General features: G+C 27.4%; 3 protein-coding genes across 3 annotated transcripts; 2 read left to right on the forward strand and 1 right to left on the reverse strand.

Annotated features, from left to right (window-relative positions):
* Positions 1–4161: 4161 nt before the first annotated feature.
* On the forward strand, positions 4162–5726 carry LOC131176855 (uncharacterized). The gene has a single exon (XM_058141887.1). It carries the CDS (start codon positions 4543–4545, stop codon positions 5557–5559), a length of 1017 nt encoding a protein of 338 aa, XP_057997870.1. The 5' UTR covers positions 4162–4542; the 3' UTR covers positions 5560–5726.
* Positions 5727–10894: 5168 nt separating this feature from the next.
* On the forward strand, positions 10895–11889 carry LOC131176856 (uncharacterized). The gene is made up of 2 exons (XM_058141888.1): positions 10895–11378; positions 11602–11889. Exons 1-2 carry the CDS (start codon positions 10943–10945, stop codon positions 11652–11654), a joined length of 489 nt encoding a protein of 162 aa, XP_057997871.1. The 5' UTR covers positions 10895–10942; the 3' UTR covers positions 11655–11889.
* A 2273-nt stretch (positions 11890–14162) lies between these two features.
* Positions 14163–15423, reverse strand: LOC110651626 (transcription factor DYT1-like). Its single transcript, XM_021807001.2, has 5 exons — positions 15362–15423; positions 14977–15199; positions 14718–14891; positions 14463–14639; positions 14163–14331 (listed from the first exon to the last, which is right to left on the reverse strand). The coding sequence occupies exons 1-5, from the start codon at positions 15421–15423 to the stop codon at positions 14260–14262; spliced, it is 708 nt and encodes a 235-aa protein (XP_021662693.2). The 3' UTR covers positions 14163–14259.
* Between the last annotated feature and the right edge of the window lie 1926 nt (positions 15424–17349).

The following is a 17349-nucleotide window of genomic DNA, read 5'->3' on the forward strand; positions in this document are numbered from 1 at the left end:
TGCTTTGCATTGAAGATTAGCCTCTATTATCTGCTAACCTTCTTTTCTTGATATCTCTTAATATAAGTATTCAATTATTGAATTATTCTTAAACAAAATTATATGATACCAAGAAATGAATTTGTGAAATGCAATATATTTATAAAGCCCTACATGATACATCAGGCCTCAGCTCATGAGAACCCTAACCAACTGACATTAATTTTCACCTAGCATAATTGATGTCTAATTCAAAATTCACCCATGGTTATGAAATGTTTCCTCTCCATTGGATAGCTAGTCCCACAGCATGACTCATCATAGCAGAAAAGAGAAACAGAAACTCACATGGGTCAAGTTTGTTCTTATTGATCAAAGGACTTTCAAAAGCCATGGACTAGAAGGAGTTCAAAATAAGATTGTTAGGTTGTACATATTATTGTTTTAGGGTTTTATCTTTCATGATGAAACAATAGAGAGAGTTGGGAGAGATGGGTGGGTTGGACCTACTCTTTTCATGCCCTTTCTGTTTTGCCATTATTACCAAGGAAAGTATTCCCCTAGCTAGAGCCATTTATAATTTCTCTGTTCACACAAATATCTCTCTCTCTCACACACATGTATATGAAAACAAAATATATGTTTTGTTTTGTCCCATTTTTTCATTTAGCGTATTTTGTTCTAGGTTGGTTTTTCAAGAGAGATCTATTAATTAGGGTTTAACCAAGTGATTTGTGTAAAATTTTTCATGATTATTTAATATTAATAAAATCTGCGGCTTAAAAAAGAAACTATGTTATAGGAGACACATGAGGCTATTAAACCAAACACGAATGTGTAGAATTTGTTGATGAGGAAGTTAGGATGGTTGAGTAACTTTCTTTATATGATAATACAAACAAAGACAGAAGAAAACATAGCAGAATCAAACACATGGTTAAGCCCTTTTTTTAATTATTTGTGCTTAGAGATAATTAATTAAGCATGGAAACAAGATTAAATCATGTTGTCAAATAAATAATCAGTTTAATTAAGGTCAAATGCAACCTGACATAACCTTGATCATCAAAATGGCTTTCGTCCAAGAACTAGATTCCGAAGGAAGTTGGGAAGTTTAAGCTGCTCCTGTTACTTCAACCACAATTTATTATCTTCATATATAATACACTACCCGATAAAGAGCCATGAGAAGAAACAATCAAACAAGCACTTGAGAGAATGGAATGAGAGAAGAGGAAAAAAAAAAAAAAAAAAAGGAAAATTATTATTTAGTTGATGTATTTTAATGAAATTAATTATTTGATTTTTGTATTTTAAAAAATATATTATTTAGTCCATGTATTTTTCTTTCATTAAACTACTTAGTTTTTTTTATAAATTTTCCGTTATTTATACTATTTAAATTACTATTTAGTCCTTCTATTTTAATGAAACTTATTAGTTATTCCTTATATTTTGAAAAACACTATTATTTAGTCTTTCTATTTTAATGAAACTAATTAATTGGTCTATATATTTTGAAAAATATAATATTTTAAAAAATATATTTTTGGATAAAAATAAAAATTTTACTATGTGGAGACAAAATCAGAATTTACATATAACTTTTTTAAATTTTCAATTTCTTAGACATTATTTTTATGTTTTCTTTACTGTAAAATAATTTTTCTTAATTATTTAGAAATTTAAAGAAATTGACTAGCTTTTTTTGTGTGGATAGCTTATATCATTTTTATCAACGGATAAAAACAAAGAGAAAAGAAGGGGGAAGAGGATGTGGGTGTAGAGGAGAAGAAACATGTAGAGAGAGAGAGAGAGAGAGAGAGAGAGAGAGGAGAGAGAGTATTTAGATAGTTTAGATATATAAAATAATTATAAGACTAAATAATTAACTGAGTCAAATTACAGGCATTAACTAGTTTCAAAATATAGAGATTAACTAATTAGTTTCACTAAATTAAATAAATGAATTAAATAATAGGTTGATCAATATTGACTATTGAAAAAATTGAGGTAATGACTAAACAGTTTAATAAAAGTAAAATACAGGAATTAAATAATATATTTTTCAAAATATAGAGACTATATAATTAGTTTCACAAAATGCAAATGGTAAATAGTAATTTGTCGAAAAAACTTCACAATCAGATGTAATTTAATTGTTTTTTTATACTCTCAAACATGAAATTAATAAGAAAAATATAATTTTAAAATATAAATATTTACCTAAAATATAAAAAAAAATTATATAGATTTTTAAATAATTTTTTTTCATAAATAAACAAATATATAAAAGTCAAACCTGTAGAAAAATCTTTGAATAAACACATGATTATAAGTCAATTAGTTCCCGATGATGAGTTTGAGCCTAAATACACAATTAAGGGCCAAATTAACTTGCAAATTCAAAATAATTTTATAATTAATTTCCAATCAGAAGCCAACTATATGTAAAATTAATTAGTTCAATAATCAGTCCAAATCAAACCAGGTCAATTAGATGGCATCACATCAAAAATATTTTTAATTAATTAATTAATTAATCTTCAACCAATATCATGTGTGATTAGGATTGTTAATCTTTGGTCATTCTTGATATTTGTATATCTGAAAATACACATATAAGTACAAGGTTTGGTTAGCTTGTGTTCCTGTTTCCTAGTGTTTCTTGTTCCTTATTCTCTGCATATCTTGTAAAATACACAGGTGTTTGTTAAGTAACTGATGTAATAGAAGATTTGGTCAAATAATTATCATAAAATAATAGATTAATTATTTGGCTTAAAATTAACTAAGGATTAATAGATAATGATGGGCGTATCTAGTTAGGCATTTTCTTGATTTTGTTGAACTAGTTTGATAGTATTGCTGATGTTATATGCACCTAATCTTGTAAGTACTCAATTGAGAGACCCAAATAACTAATTTTTCTATTCAGTATTTCCACTTTAGACTCAGGATGGCAATTCCTTTATAAAGATTGTCACAGTTTTTCATGCCCATCCAAGTCAATAGTAGAGAAGAATAAAAAAAAAAAAAACTTTTTTTTTACTACAATTGGCTCTAATTGGGCTCAAATTTGAGACTTCACAGTTCTGAAGAAGACTCAATATCATTGAACTAATACCTACTAGTAGAAAATAACTACTTGCTAATATCAATATCCACGATATTTTTGGAAAATCGTAACGTTCTCTCGAATATATATATATATATATATATATATATATATATATATATATATATATAGTATCCTCTCTTATAAAAATTATGAATCTTTCATATGATATAAAGACTAACCGCCATGTAATAAGGGAATATGCATATACATTGAGAGCATCTAATAATCTCTCAATTTCTTGATATTAGAAAAAAAAAAGGCATGGATACATGGTGGGAAAAGGCACCAAACCCCAATCCTACCCATAAACGTTTGCCCAACCCACTAATCTTCTTCATCTGCTTTTCTAGACAATTTCTATGGAAACGACCCTCTAAATGATTGGATATGAATTTGTCATCAAGGGCTAATCACTCTGAAATTAATTGATTTTGTAGTCAAATTAGTCTATAAATTTTATTTTTAAAGTAATTAAGTTTCAATTTCATATTAAAAGCTTAAAATATGTGTTCAATTTAATAAAATTGGGACTTAATTGCATAAAACTAAAACTTGTAGATTAATTTGTCTACAAAATTAATTTTGAATTGATTTTCTCTTTAATGACAAATTCACGAATAATTATTATCATATCAATAATAACGATTAAGCTTTAATTTTAAAAAACTTGAGGTTGGTTATATAATTTTTTTATAAATTAATCTTACATTTATATTTAAAAATTATAAAATTTTAATATCATGATTATGATGAATAATTAAAATAAATTCGTTATACATGAAATAATTTCCCACGAGATAATTTCCCGAGTTGGGCCGGCAAATGGCTACTTAATCCCATCAGTGTCGAATTCTCAAACGAGGGTTTCAGGCTGGGCTGCCCACAAGTTGGGTTGTTATTAGTCCAAGTCCATAGCTCGGGCTTCCATAAGCCCTGCGAAAGATCCCATTGGATTTGAGTGCTTTTAAGTCTGTAGAGTATTTAAGTTTTTATTTATATAATTTTTTTTTTAATTATAAACTCGATTAAATTTAACTCTGTTAATAGATTGTCCTAGCTCATCTAACCCCTCCTACCCCCTTCAGCTGAAATAACAGGGATGCTTTTTCGGTTGCTTTCAGCTTGTGTCTTCCGTCATATGGCCTTTGAAAGTTTTGTCCTTTTCATGGACTAAAGGCAAAGGTTTATCTTCAACAGGCCTTGCAAATTATCTTAATTTAGATCCATATCTTATCATCACAAAACGTCAAATTCTTTTTGGAGAGTTTTTCTTGTGACAGTGGCATCCCACCTATCTTTTATCAGATAAGGCCTGCAACTGAATGGTGGTGGGCATCTGAATTGAGTCAAGTTCAGATGTGCAAGTAACTGCTTTATTCATCTTTTTGATTTCTCAAGTGTCTTGCTTCTTGACGAGAAATTAGAAGCCAGATTGATACACAATGGCTTACTACAGCTCTAGCTATTATATGGATGATCATGGTGAGTACGATGGGGATTACCCTTTAACCCATTCCTATAGTAGTTATGATTCTGCTGCAGTTCAAGATTCAATGGCTTATTCCAGCTACAAGTCCAATGATTACCAAATTTTTGCCTATGATCCGATTCCTCTTTTCGTTGCCTACGATCCTGTTTCAAGCTATTCAAGAACTGCATATTCTGTATCCACTTCCAGCGAACCCAAGTATATTCAGTATGATCCTGATCTTTACTTTCCTGCTCAGACTCAGTTCATCATATCTTACTCTGTTTCAGAGTCTGGAGAGCCTGATTTTGAAGAATATGATCCAACACCTTATGGTGGTGGCTATGATCTGACTCAGACCTATGGCAAACCCCTTCCACCTTCTGATGAAACTTGTTATCCTCGCTCCACGCATGATCTAGGTACCTTACCCTTAAATGGAGTCTCTTCTGTGCCGATAACATCCCCTATTGGAGAAAAGGAAGTTGAAGAGCTTGCAAAAACACCCCCGAGCGAAAGCCAACCACAACCACCCGCCATCAACGAGACAGAGCAGCAGCAGCTAGGTGAGTATGACCATGACCATGGCAATTCTCAGAGGGAGCCTTTAGACTTGTATCCTGGAGAGGAAAGCAAGGAAAAGTATGGTGATGATCACTCTCCTTGGTCTGGGTATGGCAACGGATATGAGTATGAGAAACAAGTGTCAGTGCCTGAAATTCCATCTGGGTATGGGTTGGAAGCAATGGATCTTTGTGAAGGTTTATTTGGGTACTGGCCCTGCCTGACTCGTTATGCAAGGAGAGTGAACGATTGTCAACAAGTTGCAGATTATGGAAATTGCAGCAATCAATGGAAAGAAAGTGCTGATTATCTGTTTGGGAATCCATATCCATACGGCGAAAGAAGTGATGATGCTCGCAGTTATGGGAACGCTGTGTATAGCTATGAAAGGCATTATCAGCAAGTTGAAGATTCATGGTCTGCATAATTTCAGAATAATCCAATTCTTGTACCAAAATCTCCTTTGTAATGTTGTTTTTTATTCCTTGTCTGCCCCTCTAATTTATACTAATTATTTGAATAATTCCACAAATAGTGGATTATTGATCATTTCATTTTTGAAATTGGAATACAGAGAAGGAGAAATTGAAGTTACGTTGATTTATTTGCATCCAGGTTTCTGCAATTATGAATGTTGATTGCTGTTGAGGTATCAGCACAATCAGGTTTATGATTTATTGACAAGGCGTGAGCGTGGCTGTAATGGAAGCAGCTATTATTAGAAATAATAGATGGTTACCAGGTAATTATAAGAGAATGCTCTCACTTGATGCACCACCATCATCATCATCTCCATCTATAAAAGCCTGAAACTATGACATGATGATGCTCCTCTCGTATTTTCTGCACTTAAAAAAGTCTCACAAATTATATGAGATCGAACGCCAAAAAATTTATGGGTTGGCTTGCACCAAATGAACAACAGGGGTGAACATTATTTGGCTCAAACCAAATAAATCAAAGTAAACCGCCTTAATTCAATAATTCGGTTCAGTTTTTAAAATAATTTGATTCGGTTTGATTTTATATTATAAAGATTTCAGTTATTTTGGTTCGGTTTAATTATGAAGAGAAAAAAAAATCGATTAAATCTAACCAAATAATTTTATTAATTTTTTATTTGATTTATTTTTATGAAAAATTTATGAATTATATGTAATTATATATATATATATAAATTGTTTAATTTCATTAATTAATAGTTATTATGTTCAAATCAAAGTGAAAATCAGATCAAATAACTTGAAAATAAGTCTAAATTAAAAAATCAATAAAAAATAATACCGATCTGTTTAAATTTAACCGAAATAGAGCGGTTCGATTAGATTTAATTTTTCACCAATTTTGATTCGGTTTTGTTTCTAAAATTTGTAATTCAGTTTTTGTAATTTAATTCGATTTGATTTGGTTCAGTTCGATTTGAACCGAATACTTACTCTTAAAGAACAATAGTGTGAAGGGCATAGGTAGACCAAAATTAAAAGTGGATCAATTTAATTTGGAATTGATAAAAATTGTCTTTAAATTAAACTCAAACCGACTGATTTATATTTGAATTAAAGTTAATTTTTAAAAAAGAAAATAAATTAAAAAGAATTGTAAAATTTTTATAAAAATAAAAAAATATATTTTATTAATTAAAAATAAAATAAAAAAAAATATAAATCAACATATTATATTTTTACATAAATGAAAGATTCGCGGATGTTGGTAAAATATATAGATTAGCTCTCAAAAAAAATCAAGGAAAAAAAACACAAATTCAATATTCAATATTTGTTTTCATATTTGAAAATTTTAATAGGTGAAATAATTTTTTTTTTTATTTAAAAAATCATTTTACAATGAATAATATAATTATATGAGAAATTAAATTAAATTATTTTTTTTTTATAAATAATTTCCTTTAAAGAAAGTCTTAAATTTTAAATGGAAATCGCCGATTTTAGTCCCATTCCGATCTACCCGTTGCCCAGCGCAAGCATGGAAGAAAAATAGGAAAGTGCGGCCTAAAAGAGTACCATATTATCGTCCAGAAAAGTCATAATTGTGCGCACCGTTTTGTTCATTGCTAATGCCAATCAAACAATTATTACCATTGATTTTTAAGCATTTTATTTATCTGTTGTCTTTTTCTTTTTTCACTTTCGCTTGTTAGAAAATATAATTTTTTGGGTAATTAAGCCAATTAAAATTAGCTCTATTTATTTTAAATTTCATGATCATTTTGTACCTATTTTATACCATTTGATGGAACAAAATAAAACCTTTATAAATATTTTGAATCTTAATTTAACTTTTTAAATTTTATTAATTTAATTTATAAATTTTGATATTATTTTTAATTTTAACAATTGAGTCATTTAAAAGTTAAAATAATTCTAATTTATTGACATGACACATTAATTAGACTTAAAAATTATTTTGCAGTCCATAATTCTTTAAAAAATAAAATTTTAATTTTTTTCATATTGCATAGCCTTTCAATCCATTGAAACAAAATTAATAGTATTTGCGTTGAGTCAGCCCACTAAGAAGTGAAGTATTTTTAATGGGTATTAACTCTATTTATAATATATTAAATATTTAATCTCATTTAAAAAAATAAAAAAATAAAAATATTAATTCACTCATACTAAATACTCATTAATAAATAAAATTTTAAATTAAAAATATAAAATTAGGTTAAAAAGTTAACAATTTTAACCTATATTACTGAAGTTGATCTTTATGAATTATTGAGAGAGAGAGAGAGAGAGAGAGAGAGAGAGAGAGAGAGAGAGAGAGAGAGAGAGCATGAGAGTATATGCAAGAGAGAGTTAATATTTCTGAACCCAATTTTTTTAATTTAAAAAAAAAATTGTGAATTCATGAATTAAAAAATTGATATAATCAAGAAAGTTAATCTTAAAAATATAATTAATTTCTATTATGTAAAATTTATTTATTTGTCTTATTTTCTTTTATATATTTTTTATTTTATTGACAATAAATAAGTGCATATAAAAATATAATATTTCTATTTTTAATTGACCTTTCTATTCATAATTCTTTTTTACCAAATATTATTGCTCATTATGTTGGCTTAATAATTTGTTTTTGACATTTTTAATGATGATATTATTAAAATAATGGATATGTAACATCAGTATTTATCTTTTTTATTAACCTTCATTATTTGAGTTTATTTTCATGTTTTATATATTATTATTTTATTATATTTTGATAAATAATATAAATATATTAAGAGAAAAAAAATAATATGAGAGAAAAAAAATCATGTAAAATAAAAAAGATATTATAAAAAAAATGTTGAAAAGAAAAATTAAAGTAATAATAAAATCAGAAAAAAAATTAAACTAATTAGAATTAGAAAATTATTATTTTATATACATATAGAATTCAAAAAATCTATCTACAAAAGCTCATAAATTGTTTTATTATCTTATTATTATTATTATTATTATTCAATAATTAGTATGCTACATATAAAAGATTTTGATCCTCATCTACTAATTTATAATTTTTTTTTAAAAATAATAATTATTCATATATATATATATATATATATAGCCAAACTTGCAAGATTCTCTATTATAATAAAACTGAAAGAATGCGTTTAACGAGTTGGATAATATTAGCGTGAAGAAGTATAAAAATAATATGTCAATGTATTATATTATTGTACGATCTAGTTTATTGAATATGATGTTATTTTAGTTAAGTCTGATTATTATAAATTTGATTTTCTATAAAAATAATTTTTCTATTAAAATTTCGTTTATTTTATTTAAAATATTTTCTTGCAAAGTATTATTTTTATTTTTTAATTTTTGAAGTATTTAAAATATGGGCCAACAAAAAAAATATTTTTTTATTAAAGTAACATAAATTATTTTTAAGAAAAATGATTTTCATTTTTTTAAATTATTTTTTTTAAATTTTAATAATTTTATTAAAAATATAAAAACATTTATATTACAATTAAATAATAAAAATATTTTTTTAAATAATAATTTTCATAGAATATATTTTTAAATAATTTTTTTTGCTAAATAAAAGAGTTTATATTTATATATAGATTTTTATTATTTGAATTATATGTATTTTTTTTTTGTAAATTTCGATAAGTTTAAACCTCAGTTACATCTTATATTTCTTAAAAAAAGTTTAATTTAATTTATTTTTAATTTTTTATTTAATTTAAATAAAAAATTTTAACTTTTAAATTTAATTTAACATAAAAACTAAAAAAATTAAGAAATTAAACTTCTTAATTTTTAAGTTTTAATAAAAAAATAAAAAAAATTTAATCTCAAAATTTAAAATTAAACTACTTATTTTTTTATTTAAATCAAAATATGAAGAAATTTAACACATTAATTTTAAATTTTAAGTTAAATTTAATTTAAATTAAAAAATTTGAGTTAAATTAAATAAAAAATTAAAAATATATTAAACTAGACTTTTTAATAATGGTGGCGATAAAGTTGAATAATTTATTAATTTTATATAAGTATATATTAAAATATTATTTAAATTATTTTTTATAAAATGGGATTATTTTTTTTTTATTAAATGCATTTATCAAATTAAATTGAATATTTTTTTTTAAGCTTATGATTGGTTGCCTTCTGCCAGGCGTTATGTTTGATATAATCGGATTGGATTCTTTATACCTGTTTTTGTGTCTTCATTAAATTTTAACTTGCACTAAATCACAATTTTTTAATTTACTCTTTTATCCTCGTTTCTATCCAAATCTACATTTTATTTACTTCATTGCCCTCCGCAACGGCCGTCACGGGGATCCGAGGGTTCTGCATTATTCATTATTATCCTTTTTTTTTTTTAAAAAAAAAAAATCAGTTTGTATCTAATAATAAAATAAGTATCTAAAAAAAAAAATCTGATTTTGAGAATTTGAATGACTTTCAGATATCCTTTCCTTATTCCAAGGGATTATAATATTTATAATATATTTGACATTATTATTATTTAATTAAAAATCTTAAAATAATAAATTATATTTTTATTTGATGAAAACTTGTTAAACGAGATATTGAAAAGTAATTATTTTTTTCTTTTGAAAATTAAAATTTTATATTTAAAATAAAAGAAATAATTTTAAAAAAATTATTTTTAAAGAGATAAAATAATTATGTGAGAATTTAATTGAATTTTTTTCTTAAAAATGATTTATTCTAAATGAAATCATTAAGTTGATGAGAAAATTTAAAGTTTGAGAAATGAGACATATTCTTCAGATTTAAAAACTGAAATTTCACAAGTTGATTTTTTTTTAATTTTTTATTTAGAATAAAAAATTTAATTCTTTTCATTTAAAAAAGATTTTATTTCTAAAAATATAAAGATAAAGAGTTATTGTGAAGAATTGAATTAATTTTTTTTATGGCAAATAATTTATTTCAAATGAAGCATTAAAAAGCTAATAAGATTATTTAATATAATACTAAATAAAATTTTCAGTTATTTTTTTATTAATATTTAAAAATGTTTTAAATTATTTATTCTTTAATTTTAATCACAATTTCAAACAGAGCTTTATTGTCAAACAAGGATATATAGGTCATTTGGGTAAGGATTTTTGAAACCTTAAATGGCAATTTAGTGAATAAAAATGGGCAGGTCCACACTTTTCATTATTAAAAAGTAAAAAATGAGTCCCTAAGACAAAAGTAAGCAAAAAACAAATATGACAACAAACCTTAAAACCCCACATAAAACCTCTTTAACATTTAATCTTATTCTATGTTTCTGTCCTTCACATCCCTCTCTCTCTCTCAACAATGTCTCTGACACCCAAATCTTTCTTCTTTCACTTTCTCTCTCTTCTTCTTCTTCTTCTCCTTCTCTCCGCCACCTCCTCCTCCTCCATACAAAACCTCCTTCAGAGCCAAGGCCTGCCCGGTGGTCTCTTTCCTGACAATGTCATATCCTTTGATCTTGACCAGAATGGCCGCCTCGAGGTTCACTTGGATGGTCCTTGCATGGCTAAATATGAAACAAGGGTGCATTTTGATAGTGTGGTTAGAGCTAATCTCAGTTATGGTGGGCTTGTTGGACTTGAAGGTATTTCCCAAGAAGAGCTTTTCCTTTGGTTTCCTGTCAAAGGAATTATAGTTAGTGATCCGTCTTCTGGTTTGATCTTGTTTGATATTGGTCTTGCTCATAAGCAGCTCTCTCGTTCTCTTTTTGAAGATCCCCCTGTTTGCAAGCCTCAAGGTATTCTCTTTCTTTTGGGTCTTAATTAAAAATCTGTTCTGTTTCGATTGATTTAGTTTCTGGTTTTTTTTTTTTTTCATTATTTTGATCTGTTTGGTGGCAGTGAAGAATGGAAAATATGTTCTGTTTCTTGTCGTGAAATAGTGAAATACTCAATTTAATTCAATATTGTTTATCTTTATTAGAGATTGTGTAATTGATTGAAAAATAATATGAAATGCAGGAGCTCTATTGGAGAATTTTGGAAGGAAGATGGGTTTTGCTGTTCTGAGATGAAAGACAAGAAGCTCAGTTCAAAGAGAATTTTCCCTTCTTTTCCTTTTACCTTTCTTTTATTCGAACTTGAAAAGGAAAATATGGAGTAAAGTGCTTTCATTCTATATAGGTTTGTAGAGAAATGGAAACAGAGTGGATAAATTTGTGGAATCAAATGATAAACTTTTTGGATTTCTTAGATTCTGAACTGATAGATAATATTCAATGAAAAATACCTTAATTACTGTGTGTCTAATTATCTTCTTATGCTTTGCTAAATTTCTAAAGGATAACCCTTCTTTCAACTGAGAAAGAAGAAGCTCATGGGACGTTACATGGGTGCTTAAGCAGTCACCACATTATCTCCGCTGAATTTGTGTCCTTTCCAGTAATCTGAAGGGGGAAATAGTGTTGTTAATTGCATTAATTCCCTCACAATAGAAGGAAAGTGCATTATTTTCCTCTACTAATTCAGCTGATGGTGGTCTGCTGGTCTTCCTTCTCCAGTTTCTTTTTATGTTTTTCTTGAAAAGAGAAAAGAGGAAGGTGCACCTGGTGGTGGTCACTGGTCAGTATTTCAGTTCTTGAATTTCAGGTGGTTACATATAGATCAACATTGCAGAGAAACAAGTAGATAAAGAAAGGCCACTATCAGAGCAGTTTGTAATGGATGAATTTATCTATTAAGTTCTCTAATTAAAGAATAAATACTCTGTCAATTTATAATGATAGCTTGTAAATCATCCTCCCTAAAGCTCAAAACTTTCTGGAATAATTAGCTCCAATTCAAGAAAAATTAGAATATAGTATTATCCATGCGTCTTGTTCTCGCTAAACAGTGCATACTATGATTTTTTTTTTCTTAACCTCACGCTGGGAAACAGGAAAGATAAGGAGCTCAAGTATGGGATTCTTGGCTCTGTCTTGTGATGCGAATGTAGAAGAAAACTACTGCAACTATGATCACCATGAATACACCAAGAATCACTTGTCCACCAGTTGCAGACTTATCAGGATGATGCGATGCCATACGTCTGATCCCTAGATTTCCGGCTATAATCCCACCTTCTGATGGAGCTGGACTTGGAACAGGTAGCAGCATGAATCCTAACATCCACAGATTGGCCAACAAAATGCAAAAGAGAAGAAAACGAGCCATAAAACTTCATTTTACTGGTAATACCTGAATAATGAAAGCAAGTATTAAAATTTTGATGTTGATAACTTGTTTTATACCTATTATAAGATGGCTTGAGCTATAATGAAGCATGGTGTTCATTTGATTTCAGCTAAAACATGCTATTTGGCTCTGCTCTGAAAGGAGCTGATTATGGCTACTTCCCTGCAGCACTTGTTGAAGCTAAGGGGCTTAGGTTACTCATTAGGCAGCAACTATCATTGTTCTTTTTTGGTGTTTTTATTGCTTTCTTGTCAAGTAAGGCTGTGGGATTTGAGTGTTTATTTGTAATATTTCTAAGGAAGTTGGTAAAGAGTAAATCATTATGAAATTTCCAGTAGGTTTGAAAGCTTTAAATGGAGTCCATTTGCTAGACTCTGGAATTTTATGTTATATCTGATGAGGAGAGGTGGTGTTTGGGGAAGGTTCAATCTTTGGATGACACAAATACGAGGTCACCAGGAAGGAAATTGACAAGAAAATTTAAATATTTAATAGCAGTTACTTTCTCTTTTCGTTCTTTGATTTGTTTCTGGTTATATTACACCAATAATTGCAGAGGAGAATCTAGTTTTAAAGCTTATGCAGAGATGCTGTGATTGGAATTTCTGTATCTTGGTTTGAAAAAAAAAAAAAAAGCTGATAAAAATTATGTTTGGCAACAGAGAAAATCATGAAAGAATTAAATGTCCAACCAATACAGAAATCGAATCAAACCAAATTATTCTTTCAATACAATGGTTCATAGCAAGAAGCTAGTGGGCAAGATAGTGCATTTCTTTTCTTTTCTTTTATTTTCACAAGCTTTCTCATCATCCAAACAAAACTTGAACCCAAAAAAAAAAACAACAAGAAAAGAAGATTAATTAATTAAATAAAAGAAAATTTGCACCAATCGTTTGATTGTGGAGCTCTAAGCGGGTGGGGTTCAGTGTTCTCCCAAAGCACGAATCATTTGTCAGTGTCATTGATAACAGGAGGCAGGTCTGTGTTAGATTTTGTGTAAGAGACGATTAAGATGGCTTCAAGAATCAACTAATTTTTTCAAAGAAAACCTTGGTTTCTTTGATGATTATTTAATGATTTTCGCCATTTTCAGTGCGAAATTAAAATTTGCAGGTTTCTGTTGCCCATAATTGCCGTTGGGTGGGACGGAAGGACTGGATGAGAAAAAAGCTCCAGGAAATAGAGTTAGGTTTTTGAGATGGATGGTAAGGAGTATATATATATTCTCTCAATCCAAACTGACCCTTAAATATGAATTTGGTCTTTATTTTTTTTATGTTTTTTAATAAGCAAAAAGTTTTATTAAAGGGCAGAGGACTGACAAGTAATGAAGAAGATATTCTGACTAACATCTCAAAGTTGAATAACAATATATAGTACTGTTTAATTAATGTTTTTTAAGCTCAAATAATATGAATATGATGAATGGATAAATCAATCTATCTATATGCTTTTGATGATCTCCAGCAGAAGGTCCTTGGTCTGCTCAACTGTAAGTGTATCTCCATAACTACCCTGAAACCACAAAACATTCTACCTAATTAAAAAATTAATACTATTAGATTAGAGAATTGTACCAAAGCCATGGCATTGAAGTAGAGAGGGAAATCTTACAATTTTCCCAGAAAATTCTTCTTCTGCCTTACCTCAACACAGGAGGAAACAAGCATTGCTCCTTTAGAGGTGGCAACATTGGTGTCAGTGAGTTCAAGGCCAAGATAAGTCATGGCCTCTATTAGTCTAGTGAACCTGCCTCTCTTCTTCTCCAAGATAATCTTAATCCATAGCTTATTCCTATCAATGTTAGTCACCTGAACATCTTCCTACAAATAATGGCATAAATAATAAAGAAAATTTTCAGGTAAGTAAAAGAATTTATTATGAATTTATTTTAATCAAACCATTATTCCACATTGCTTCATTTCCTCTGCAGCATTAATCTCATCACTCCTTTTCTGGACTGCCTCCTCGGACGATCCCTCCATTTCAAGAAGCTGGTCACTGAGAAGCTTCACATTCTGCTGCAGCTCCTGGATGTAAGTAATTGCATCCTCAATTATGGTCGCCTTGTTCATCTAAACCAGCCAAGAAAAAAAAAAAAAAAAATCAAAGTTAGCATGCAAATTTAACGAAGAAAATTGAGGGTTAAGAAGAATTTACATTGGTGATTATAGGGACCATAGATCGTAATGCCAGGAGCCTATCACTAAGCTTTTGTCTTCTCCTCCTCTCAGCATGAAGGTTCTTGGATTTGTACTCTCTGGTATCATCGTATTCGACCTTTCTCCGGCCTAATCTTCCTCTCCTGTTACTTTCTTGAGTAAAGCACAATTCATTCATGGCAGAGCCTAGGAATTCCATTGTTGTTGATGAGCGGTCAATGCTGGTCTAACCTCTTACAATGTTCTAATAATGATTGGTTATAAAGCAGTTAGTCACACAAGAGAGAGAATCTTGGTGGTTTTGTATTATATATTTCTGTTATTGATCTTGTGCTGTTGTTGCTTCAATGCCTTGAAGGGAAAGTACAAAATGCATGAGTTACCAGGGAGATAATATTCTGTTCCAGTCAAGTGCATTTTTATTCTTCAAGGCATCCATGGCCATGCTAAATATGTGTTAATGGAAAATTTTTAAAATACATCAGTTATCAGTTATATGTATAACGATTATATTATAACCATTGATTATTGTGGGTCATATCATAATCAATAATTAGAGTGAGAATGTATCCGTTGTACATAAAACAATTACCCGTGTGGTAAAAAAAAAAAAGCATGACTAAGCTTTTATGTAGGTGATGTGGAAGAATTTGATTTGTTATTAGCTCTAAGAATGTTAAATATTATTGCAAAATGCCCATTTGTTATACATATAATATATAAAATATTTTCAACATTTTTTTTACAAATTAATTTTGTTAAAATTAATAAAATATAAATTATGGTCAATTTTATATTTTAAATTAATATATACAAAAAGTTTCAAATTTAAATATTTTGTAAATATATAATTCATTAATAAAATATTACTTTTTAATCTTTTAAATGACATATAAAATTTTGAGATATACATAAACATATTTTATATTTAAATTCTATTAGGCAATGGTAAAGTGTCATGATTAAAATTTATTTTTTGTTATTAATTTTTTATTTATAATTGATTAATTTATTTTAAACTGTATTTGTGATTAAAAATTTAATATAAATGTGGTATATATTATTTTATAAAATTTAATTAATTATTGTTGTTGTTTCTTTTAACTATATTTTTAAAATTGTTTTCACAAATATAATATTATAAAATTTAGAGTTAATTATTTTTTTTTCATTTAATAAACAATTTATTATTATACATAATATTAAATTAAATATATTTTGACCTACTAATCCAATTTCTTGGCTTTTCCCTGCTCCACACTATTCATAATTTTATGGCTGGAATCTTGGCATGGATAATCTGCAGATTCAATGTTGCATGGTGTCTTCATCTCTATCCTTCCTCCTGTCTATGCCTGTCTTTTTTTTTTTTTTTTTTTTTTTTTTTTTTTTTTTTAATGGCTCTTTAGTCTGATAGGTGTTTTTCTGTCATGTTTTTTTCACTTAATATGCCATATTCAAAGTTAGGATTTATAAAAGAAGTCTATTATTGAAATTAATCGAATGTTCTGGTGTTAAATTCTTCTTGACTTTTTATTAATAAAAATGCATTACTTATTTAATAAAAAAAAATTCATTGCTTATTAAAAAAAAGAATTTCAAGATAACTATAAAATAACTTATCTATGATTATATAAAAATTAAATAATATATAAAAAGAGAAAGGGATAACTGTATAAAAAAAGTTTTATATTTTTTAAATTTTTATAATTATACCCATATTATGAAAATTATCAATTAAATTTAAATTTTTTAACCCTTACTAATTATATCTCACTATTAAGAAAATTATTATCCCACTAATAAAAATATAATATATAAATATGATCTAGTTACAGTCAACATAAAATAGGAAGATACATCTTTAAATGAAAAAAATATATATATTTAATTCAATGTAAATACCTAATATCAATATATATTTAATAAATTATACTTAAATAATTTTTTAATATTGATAAATAAAATAATATATAAGATTAAAATATTTAAAGAGACTGAGAACATGTATTTTTGCATAATAACATATTTCATCAATATGCTAATATGAAAAAGTATAAGCGTCATTTTTTTAGTGGAATAATAATTTTTTTAATATGAGGTAGAATTTATAAGGATAAAAAAAATTTAGGGTTTAATGGATAATTTTATAATATAAAATAAAATTATAAAAATGTGAAAAAGTATAAAATTTGTTTTGATATTTATCCCAAAATTAAATTATATACTTGCCTATAATTATGTTAGCATAAAATATGATTTGATTAACTCTATCTTTGAATTTCTCTAATAATTAAAATGCGGAGTCTCTCTGAATTAAATGCTAGAATAGTAGCTGTTTTACCGGAGTCATTTCCATGTCAACTACAGG

The sequence above is a fragment of the Hevea brasiliensis genome, unplaced genomic scaffold (assembly GCF_030052815.1).
Source record: "Hevea brasiliensis isolate MT/VB/25A 57/8 unplaced genomic scaffold, ASM3005281v1 Scaf260, whole genome shotgun sequence".
In the NCBI taxonomy this organism is placed as follows: domain Eukaryota; kingdom Viridiplantae; phylum Streptophyta; class Magnoliopsida; order Malpighiales; family Euphorbiaceae; genus Hevea; species Hevea brasiliensis.